Below are 10,270 nucleotides of genomic sequence, written 5' to 3'. Positions count from 1 at the left end.
CAGATATTTTTACATACCTTTAAACAATTTGCAAGGGAAAAATACCCCAGAACTGCAAATTGTTCTACTTCTCACTGCAACTTTTGTAAGGCCCCTGGTTTTAAAAAACAACCAATGAAATAAACAATTCAACCTCTCCCCTGCCTTCCCCCCAAAAAAGCCCAAAACACACAGAGAGAAGTTCAGTTTTGTGGGAGTTTTCACCCCATTAAGGAAAATTTCAGCAAAAGGTTGAGTTCTCTAACAGAAAGAGTTTGTTTTGATAACATTAAGATGGTACATTTAAATTTCAATGTTATCTTAAAATACAATAAGTAAAAACACTTGGAAAAAACAAGTTTGTTTTCTGAAATGAAATACCTTGCATATGCTCTTAATGTCCCTCCTACAAGTACTTCAGTGAAGTCATATATTTGCAAAGTACCTACAGATCAGATTGAAATGGCAGTGTCCCAGTGGAAAATGTACATCCAGCTCTTTGAAGCTTTCTTTTGATGTTTATTTAACTGTGGGCCCATTTTGTACACATAAGTTATAGGTAGAATATCTGCCTGGCATTTGATGAGCAGGTTATTAATTCAGAGCTGCTACCTCTGTGATTACTGATAGCCTGTGTTTTCTAACCCTTCAGTTAGACTTTTCGTTCATACTCTTTATTTTCATTAAGTGCAAGTTCTTTAAACATATATTTTTTAATATTGTGAAGGGTATGGCTAAGGCAGAAGAGAAAATCTGGGTAGGTCTGGTGTGGATCATGCCTTAAATGTGCGAAGAAGCAATTTATAACAAGGGCCAGATAACTCAAAATTCCAGGGTAATATCCCTGTAAAATAAAACCATGCTGGTTGTGAGAAAAGTAGTTGTAGAGTTCTACTTAGAAAGATCAAATATTTTTATGTAGCACACAGAGATTTAAGTAAATGACAGTACTAAGACATGTTAGTCTTCAAACACGGTTGTGTCACTATGCTACATCTATAAAACTATACCATATCTCATATATACGCTTATATAATAGTGCATTACTGTCCTTGTTTTTGCAGTATTTGAGACCTTCAAGACTTTTAATGGATTTATGCTCATGTTAGAGTTTCCAGCAGCTTTTAATATTAATCACTGAAGAGGCTTCATGTCAGTGCAATGGGAAAAGCTTCTGTGTAGGCAGTTTGTTGAAAGCTTTAGGGTTTGGGGGATAAAACTTGTGTATGTGCATGAGTTAGCGGGTAAACCTGCTGTTGGCAAATATGCCACAACAGGTGATGTTCTTCCCTTTGACAGAAAAACACTGACAAACTGCAAATAATTTGTATCTCCCATTGATTTACTTAAGGTCTTTTTGCCTTCTGTACAGGGGGCAGATGAATAGCAGCCCATGTAAGGGGGCAGATGAATAGCAGCACATGTAAGTGCCTTCAGCTAAGAGTTACCCCTGGATTTTGTAGAAAGCCTCTGACACATTTAGAACCGATTGGCTGCATCCATTTTATGAGGGAAATGGATGAAGCTACAGCTTGCACTGTTGCAATTGTACAAAAAGCAAAATAGATGGATTTTGGTTCTTTGTTCAGGATTTGTCCCTCTTGTTATCAAAGAAAAAAACTAGACTGTTATGATAGTGAGCAGTGGTATCTAACATCTAGATTCTGAGCATATCTTTATGATACTAAAGCATTCCAGGATGCTAAGTGCAAACACAAACCACATAGATATGAAGCTTGTAAGGGTCTCAATGCTATTTTATGTATCTTGAAAACCAATCCCAGATTCTCTACAGGTGGGTGACTGCACCCTGGGCTGTTTTGCTGATGTTCTGACATCCATAACTGGTAGTTCCTTTGTCCTGGGATATCCTGGGTTTCTGCCAAAAGGGGAGGAAAAAGGTTTGAAAAAACAAACAAAAAAAGGCGAGAAGAATAACAACTCAACTGTTACGTACTGAGTCCCACAGGAGCCCTGGTTCTTGTGCTGAACACAGTAATGCTGTCAGAGAGACAGCGAACAAGACAAATTGTGCAGAAAACTTTTAGGGCCGGAACACTTTCTAGGAAAAAATAGGAAATTATAGGGGTAATTTGAGGTAAATGTCAGTGTTGATACTGAGGACTATATTTGCTCATAAGCTTTGCTGGCATTTTCTCTTTTAAAGTCCTTTTTACAGCTGCTTTAATCTGGACAAACGCCTGTCCTCTGGGGACACGTGTTTGCTGAGGTGGCCATTTTGCTCAGTCTGACTTTGTTTTTTGGCTCCTAAATTGCTTTTGCTAACTTTGGTGAGGAATAAAATTGAGAAAATGCATTGAATTTTCCATATGACAAAACATTTCTGAAGGTGGTTGGTTAGGCTGGAGGAGATTAAAGATTCCATGGTTTGAGCAGCAAATTGATATTTAGGAGAACAAATAAATGGGAACCAAAGATGCTCCTTCTGATGATCTTGTGAATATTCCCCTGTTTGGACAGCTTATACATGCCCCTGAAAACTGCTTTCATAGCTGAACATGTTCAGTAACAGCACTGTACAAACAGCTTTCCTGTGCAGAGTTTTACATATGTGCTGCCTCCTCTCGCTCTCATCCACAACAGTCCAGCCCTTCTGTTTGCTCTCATCATCACAGGAGCTACTCGAAGATCTTTCTTCTTATCCCAAGCACCCCACGTTGAATGCTGCATGACCAGGGAGCAGAAAGACTGCAAGTTTTGTTGCTTCTTTTATAGGGGAATTCTTCAGGGTGAGAAGAAGAGCACAGAAGGCACCTGCAGATCCTTGGAGACTGCTCCGAGTCTGGGAGGGGATGAAGCTCAGAAGCAGCGATGAGGGAGACGAAGGACCTGAGACAGGTGGGATCTCCCTGCCCACCATCCTGCCCATCTCCCAGCCCATCTCCCTTCCCATCTCCCTTCCCACCTCCCTGCCCATCTCCTTGCCCATCTCCCTGCCCATCTCCCGGCCCATCTCCTGGCCCATCTCCCTGCCCATTTCCCTGCCCACCATCCTGCCCATCTCCCTGCCCATCACCCTGCCCATCTTCCAGCCCATCTCCTTGCCCATCTCCCTGCCATCTCCCTGCCCACCTCCCTGCCCATCTCCTTGCCCATCTCCCTGCCCATCTCCCTTCCATCTCCCTGCCCACCTCCCTGCCCACCTCCCTGCCCATCTCCCAGCCCATCTCCCACACCATCTCCCAGCCCATCTCTCTGCCCATCTCTCTGCCCATCTCCCTGCCCATCTCCCTGCCCATCTCCTTTCCCATCTCCCACACCATCTCCCAGCCCATCTCCTTTCCCATCTCCCACACCATCTCCCAGCCCATCTCCCAGCCCATCTCCCTTCCCATCTCCCAGCCCATCTCCTTGCCCACCTCCCTGCCCATCTCCTTTCCCATCTCCCTTCCCACCTCCCTTCCCATCTCCCTGCCCATCTCCCTGCCCATCTCCCACCTGCCGTCGGGGCGGAGCCGTTGTGCTCTCACGGGGGCGCGCATCTCCCGTTCAGTGGCCGCCGCTCGAGCGCGTGCGCGCGCTGTGTGCCGAGGGCGGAGTCCCGCTCCCCGTCCCGCTCCACCGACCCGCCCCCCCCACACCCCCCACCCCGCTCCCCTCCACCCCCGCCCGGCCCCGCGCGTCGCTCCCGTCTGGCAGACGCGGCGCTCGGCAGCGCCTCTCCTGCGTGCTCTCCAGTTGGTACGGCCCACCGCGGGGATCATGGCGATTGATGGTAAGTAGGCCAATAACGGGCTCCCCTCGTCCCCGCTCGCTCCCCTCCTCCCACGGACCACCTCCCCTCCCCCGGGCACGAGGAGGGGGATGGCTGGTGGGGGGGCTCAGCCGGGCTGAGGGGAGCGAGGGGCGCCTCCTCCCCGTCCGCCCTAATGCTCAGCCCGGCGGCCGCGGGGAGGAGGACGGATGCCGGGCGGGCGCCCGTGGGCGCTGCGGCGGCGGCGGCGTTGTGTCCGGAGCCTCCTCCCGCTGCCGTGAGCCGCCCTTGGAGGTGGCTGGGGCGGCTGTTCCGGAGCTCGGTGGCCCTGCCGGGGTCGGGGCTAGCAGGGGGGCCGTGCCGGAGGGCTCTGCGGGCAGAGAGTGCCTGCGAGCAGCGCCGGGGGTGGGTGTCGGTCGCGACAAGGTGTAAGCCTTGCTCTCCCGGGGGACTTGATGGGCTGCTTTACAACTAGCCTGCCCCTCTGGCCTCTGCCCGTCACTCGGGAGAGCAACAACAAAGGAGTGAGATGCGCTCGGCACTTGTTGGTTTCGCTTGTCGGGGGAGGAAGGGCTTTGTTTTGAAACCTTCCTTCTCCGTTCTGAGAGTGTTTGTACGTATCCTAAATCCTTGAGCTTTGTTACGTATCCTTAAAAAAAATCTTAAAACTTTAGTTTCAGGGAAACAAGGCTTTAGGATATGCCACTATGACCACCACAGTGCTTAGTTTTGCAAGCCTCTGTTGTCATAGACTAAGGATTCTAGGGAAACTATCAGGAAAATAAACAAGCTGCTCCGCTTTGTTTTGCATGCGGGATGCTTCTGTGCTGTCAGTTGCCTTGAATTAATGAATCAGGCCTGTGGAAGGAGAAGTTGCGCTGCGCCGGCAGGGCTGCATGTTCAGCCTGCCTCGGAAGTGTGCGCTCCAGGACCGGAGCTGGCCAGTGCTGAAAAGCCGCCTTCGCGTTAGAGTGAAGGGAGCCACGTTCCTGCTGGAGATGGAGTTTTTAAGTAACCCAAGCTCAGAAAGACAATTGTCAGACTCTCAGAATCTCTGTTTCTCTCTTAGGCTGCGTTATTCCAGAAGTCCTCAAGAATTTTTTTTTTAGAGTGGAAAATATTCATGACAAATAAATACTCAGATTTTGTATTTTCGGGGGATTTCAGATACTACTTCTTAAAAATTAAAACAAATGCTCATGAATGAGTTAAGCAATCTAACTTGTGAAACGAATGCAATGCTTTTCACTGGGGCCAGACTGCAGAAGTATCTTGTAGAACTAAAGCAAGCATAATGGGACATTAGCTCTGGGGGTGCTCAAGGCCGGGTTAGATGGGGCTTTGGGCAGCCTGGTCTGCTTGGAGGGGTCCATGCCCAAGACAGGGGGCTTGGAACTGGATAGGTTTTTAAATCTCTTCCAATTCAAACCATCCTGTGAGTCCAAAATGTGGTTCATAGTTTACACAATTAAAGGTGAGGCAGGGTAAAAGTATCTGATCATGAAATTGATCTGCTGGGTTTTTTACTTAGTTCTCTTTCCTGAAAACAGAAAACAAAATGTATTTTCCTGGTATATTCTGCAGCAGGAATCCTCCATGTTCTCAATGAAATAGCTGACTGCTGTAGGCTTGTTAGTAGGTGTTCCAATTTTTATTCAGTGTACTCCTCCTCCTGTTTGTGTTACAGTATCTACTCTTGATGAACACTGTTTACTGCTCAGTATTGTTTAAAAACATGAACTTGTTTTGGGTGAATACTGACTCTTGGAGTCAGGATCACACCCAAAAATGTCAAAATATAGAATTTATTTAATGACCACATGTAAATGTTTTTAATCAACTAAATAAAATACTTTGTATGATTTTAAAGACTGTGCAGTTGCATAGATTTTTGGGGGGGCGGAGAGGAGGATGTTTAATTTTTGGTAAGGCCATATGAGATAAGCATGACTATAAACTTCAAGTTGAAAAATAAGTATAAAATAGCTCAAAATTCCTTTGGAGCCCTGTATATATATATGAAGAGTGCAGAAAATTAAAAGAGCTCAAATTAAAATATGCTTCTGTGATCTGCAAGAAATGTAGAGCTTTTGGCTGCTTTTAAAAGTCTGTAAGAACTTTTTTTCATTGTTGCTATGTGAGCATTCCAGTTTACATTGGTTCTAACTTAGTGTATTTTGTCAAGCATTTGAGAGAAGCAAGGAGCCACTGGCCATGGGTAGGGACCTGTATCTTTGTGGTCAGTGACAATACTTAATTACTTTCTTGCATTATGGTTACTGCTGGGACTTTGAAAAGTAAGGGTTCTTCAGGTGACCAAGCTAAAAACCCTAATTTAGCCATTGCAAGAGCAGTTCAATCTTTCTCTTTAGACAGATAATATCATGTAAAATAATGCTTGTTTTCTTTGTGTTTGTTTTTGTTTTCCTTGTTTTCTACAGGGATCAGGTGCATAGTTTGCGTAGGTTAGGCAATCCCAGATTTGCTTGGAAACAGCAGAGGGGAACCTAGTAGGAAGATTTTGAGTGAAAATAATATTAAGCGATTTTATTTACAGTTCTTATTTCTGTTATATTTCTCTTCATAAGTGAAATTAATGTTAGTATTTTGTACCAGGTGTATTTTGAGACATAAGGCGATTTATTGCTTAATATTTTCACAAATTGTGGAAGCAAATTTGCTCAATACAGAGAATATCAGGATGGGGGGGGGGGGGGGATGGCAAGTACAGTGGGGAGCCAGCCAAAACCAAGAAAAGCAGTAAGACAGAACGGCCAACAGTCTGACAGAGGTCATCTTACCTACAGCTGCCTGGGCCTGGGGTCCTGTGGCTTTTTGCTGGGGTTGGGAAGAGTGAGAGTTGGGGGACTGTTTCTGAGAGTCCTTCAACATCACCATGGTAATGTTCCTTGTAGCAGCAATAGCAAGACTTTGGTACCTGATTTAAGAGTTTTGATTTGATTTTGTGTGAGGAGCTAACAATGGAAATCGTATTGCAGGGAGGATGGCAAAGAAATGTAAAGGTCACTATGGAGGTTCTATAACCTGAGGTAGAATTGTGTACCCTCATGGATTTATTTCTGCTGCATTCGGACTTCACTTGAATATGCAGTGTGGTTTAGACTGTACAAAACAGTGCATTTTTCAAGGAATAGAATGCATTTAGAGATGAACCATTTAGTAGTTATTTTTTCTTGTGACATTAATGCTAAGAATTCAGAAGTAGCGTTGAAGGGAATAGTGAGCCGTACAGACAAATGGATGCAGTAGAGAAGAAACATTTATAGCATAGTGCTCTAATTTGTAAATTATTGTTTGAGAAATGAGACTAATGAAGATGGCTTGTCATCTTTTCTCCTTGTGATGCCACCAGTGTAACACTTTCCCATCTGTTTATGGTTCCTCCTGTAGTATGTGGACGTCCTTCTCACATGTCCAAGCTTTTGAGTACCTTTCATTTTGTCCCTGCATCTCCTGAGTGTCTCTGGGGTACCTTCAACTCTCCCATATTTCTGGCAAGCTTGTCCTCCCTTTCATTCCTCATCTACCAGCTGTTTGATTGGCAGCAGGCTGGCTGCCCCTGGGCTTGGTGAGATCTGGGGCTGTGCTGTAGATGCCTGCTGATTTTCATGAAACTTTAAATCATAAAAGTATCGTGTTCTGACAACTTTGTATCAATTTTAGCATTCATTAGCCAGTGGAATCATCAACAATGGATGAATGGGGTGGAAAACAGACTTTTTGATTATATAACCCTCATTTTCTTGGGAAACAAAGCCAGAAGTATTGACTGAAGCTACTTTTTGTTTATGAACATAAGAAGAGAGAGGTGTTAGAACCCTGCTTGATAAGGATAACATTAAAACTATGTGTAGTCATCAGCTTCGTAATTCAGACAAGAAACCAAGGAAAGAAGAATGAGCAATGTGCAGTGCCTACATAAGGGTATCATGTGTGGCCCATGGATTGGGTCTGCCCTAGGGAATAGCTTTGTCTTGACTTCTGCTTAAGCTGGGGGTATTGCTGCAGCAGGCATTGTGAGGGTGTAAGAGGGCAAGGAGATCCTCAGGTCAGTGCTGACCTGAATAGGCTAACTGCTGGATGGGATTGAGTTGTGCTTCTAAATCTAAACTGGTGCAGCCAAGGAAGGTGTTAAGGAAAAACAGCTGTATTAGGTAAAGTCTAAATGTAAGAAGCCACATTTGGTATCCATGTTATACCCACTTTAAATGCATTTGTTAAATGTGGAGTGGATCAATTGTTGAGCTATCTGGTTTTATCAGTCACACGGAATCTGTTTAATATGTTTCATGCTCATTCATTGTCCAAAATGAAAACTATTTAGCAAGAGTTATCAGGTGTTAATTTTTTTCTGTTGTCATTTTAAGTACGGGCCCTTGCATTACTTGCTGATGACAGCAAAAACTTTCCACATGCAAAATTAACAATTTCCTGGATGGATCTGTGCTACATCGTCACCACTGTACTGTTGGGCCAATGGGAATTCAAAAGTCATTAGTTCTCTGTGTACTTTAAAGTAATACAGTGGGGTGCCTTTCTTAAAAAAAAATAATAAATCCAACCTATAATACTCTGCAGACAACTTTTTGACGTACTCCCCATGGGCTGAGATGAAACTGTTGTGCTTCATATAAAAAGAGATGATCTGTTCAGAGTGAAATTTTGGAATGCAGTTCATTTTGAATGCTTGGCAATATTGCAAATTGAAGCTCTTGGCATTCAGGATGGACATGCAGGAAAGCAAACACCAAGTGTCTACCTGATTAAAAGTGCTGGCTTATATTGTCCATCAAAATACAGATTTATAACTAAGAGGAAAGAATCTTGCTGTCTTCTGGAGTTCTTTCAACTGCTGTAACTCTTGGGTCAGACTTTCTCTTCACATTAATTCCCAGCCAACTCACTATACTTCTTCCAGCTTTTGTAATGAAGGATGGGAGTGACCCAGAGTTGACTCTCTCAGGCTTTCTCCCAAACACTGTCAGTTCTCTCACTGAAGAGGGCAAAGGTCTTATATTGTGTGTCAAACCAAAGGTGCACCTGGGGATTGGAGTGGGGATTTCAAGTCAGCTTTTAATCCTTGCCATTTCTAATCTTTGAGTATTTAACTCTTGGAGATGAGAGATGTTTGCTTTCTGTTGTCCGTGTAAATCCATCTCTCAAGTGAGATGGAGAAACTTTGACATGATTATTTGTAAGCTGGCAAATGAATGTTGAGTTTGTGGGCAAATATATTACATTCTGCTGAGGAACATCCTCTGATGTGAAAAATAATAGGTTCAGAATGATTGATACGTATCTTACAAGTGTTTTTGTTTTGTAGTCTAAAATAAACGTTTTTCTTTCTAACTGGGATCTTTTGAAATACAAATTTTTGCTAGCAATCTCTCTTTGTATAGCAAGCTTACTGTTTAACCTGCAATATGAAAAAGCGGGTTACATGTGCTAATTCCATGGGGGTGTTTTTCTTGCAATTTCTTTGATTAACTAATTTATTACAATATATACTTTTAAAATAAATTATGCATAAGTGCATGGGTTATTAATCATAAAGTTATGTTCCTTGGCTTGCTTTCTGTTATGAAACTTTGTTCTAGAGCATTGATTCAGTGGTATTAACTAACAAAAAATGGTAGGAATTAGCTGAAAGTCGTACTAAATTTTTTTATCTTGTTACTATCAATTTTTCTTGTTGACATCTCATTTATTTCCTTAGCATTTGATGGTAGCGTATGTGGATTTGCTGTGTTTGTTCTGTCTTACTGTCATTTGCAGTGAGGTAACCATTCTTACTATAGCTGCTGGTTCACTTTCTACTCTCATTAAAAAAAATAAAATAAATAAATAATAATAAAAAAGAATTTCTGTAGTGGTTTTATATTAGGTCTGATTGAAACCATTTATATGGAATGTTAGTTATATATCCTGTACCTCTTCATTTCCACTAATAAGTCTTATTGGAAGAAGTACTTGACTGACAACAAGGTATAATTGTGTTTCAGTTGTCAGAAGAGTGAGGAAAGAGAAGTGTCTTGTGATTGTGGGTAGAAAGGAAGCTGAGATAATATTTTCATGTTCTTATAACCAGTGGAGATGTTTCAATTTATTTCACTGTGGGTAGGATTGGACGCACAGCTTCCATTTACTTGCAGTGTGGGCAGAATTGGACACACAGATTCCATTTGTTTCAGTGTGGGTAGGATTGAACAATTTGTTTGAGAAACAGAAATGACTATGCTATTCTTAATTACTTGTCATTGATTGCTAATTCATTGGTTATTGGCATTGGTGCTGTTGGATAGAAGTATAATTAAAAATTAAATGTTTTCTATGTGGAAAAAACAAAAGTTTATCTGCCAGCATGGTCAGATAACAAAATATTCTTAAGTCAGTGCAGACGGAAGACCTTATCTATAGGTAAGGGGTTTAATAGATAATAATTTAAAATCATTGCTAGCAGAAGAGAAGTCTTTACAGTAGAAATCAGCCTTCTGTTTTTATGTTTACTCTTGAAAGCGTCTCGTCTTGAACACCTCTGCTGCTAATTTAATCAGA

At 42.8% G+C, this 10,270-nt stretch overlaps 1 protein-coding gene and 1 long non-coding RNA gene across 6 annotated transcripts in view; one reads left to right on the top strand and one right to left on the bottom strand.

Annotated features, from left to right (window-relative positions):
* Positions 1-1,709: 1,709 nt before the first annotated feature.
* LOC107311110 lies at positions 1,710-3,512 on the bottom strand. Its single transcript, XR_001553863.2, has 2 exons — positions 3,439-3,512; positions 1,710-2,829 (listed from the first exon to the last, which is right to left on the bottom strand). It is a non-coding gene; the product is annotated as an uncharacterized LOC107311110 (long non-coding RNA).
* A 76-nt stretch (positions 3,513-3,588) lies between these two features.
* The window catches only part of SYT14 (synaptotagmin 14), an 81,548-nt gene continuing 74,866 nt past the window's right edge, over positions 3,589-10,270 (top strand). For 2 of the 5 annotated variants that reach the window (XM_015857367.2, XM_015857366.2), the window contains exon 1: positions 3,594-3,715. In XM_015857367.2, the coding sequence (XP_015712853.1) occupies positions 3,703-3,715 (13 nt within the window). In that variant the 5' untranslated portion in view covers positions 3,594-3,702. Of the gene's footprint in view, positions 3,716-10,270 lie in introns of all 5 variants that reach the window. The other 3 variants (XM_015857364.2, XM_015857365.2, XM_032443551.1) reach the window with 3 other exon arrangements.

The sequence above is a fragment of the Coturnix japonica genome, chromosome 3 (assembly GCF_001577835.2).
Source record: "Coturnix japonica isolate 7356 chromosome 3, Coturnix japonica 2.1, whole genome shotgun sequence".
NCBI lineage: Eukaryota > Metazoa > Chordata > Aves > Galliformes > Phasianidae > Coturnix > Coturnix japonica.
Note: the sequence above shows the minus strand (reverse complement) of the source record. Positions and strands in the feature narration are given on the sequence as shown.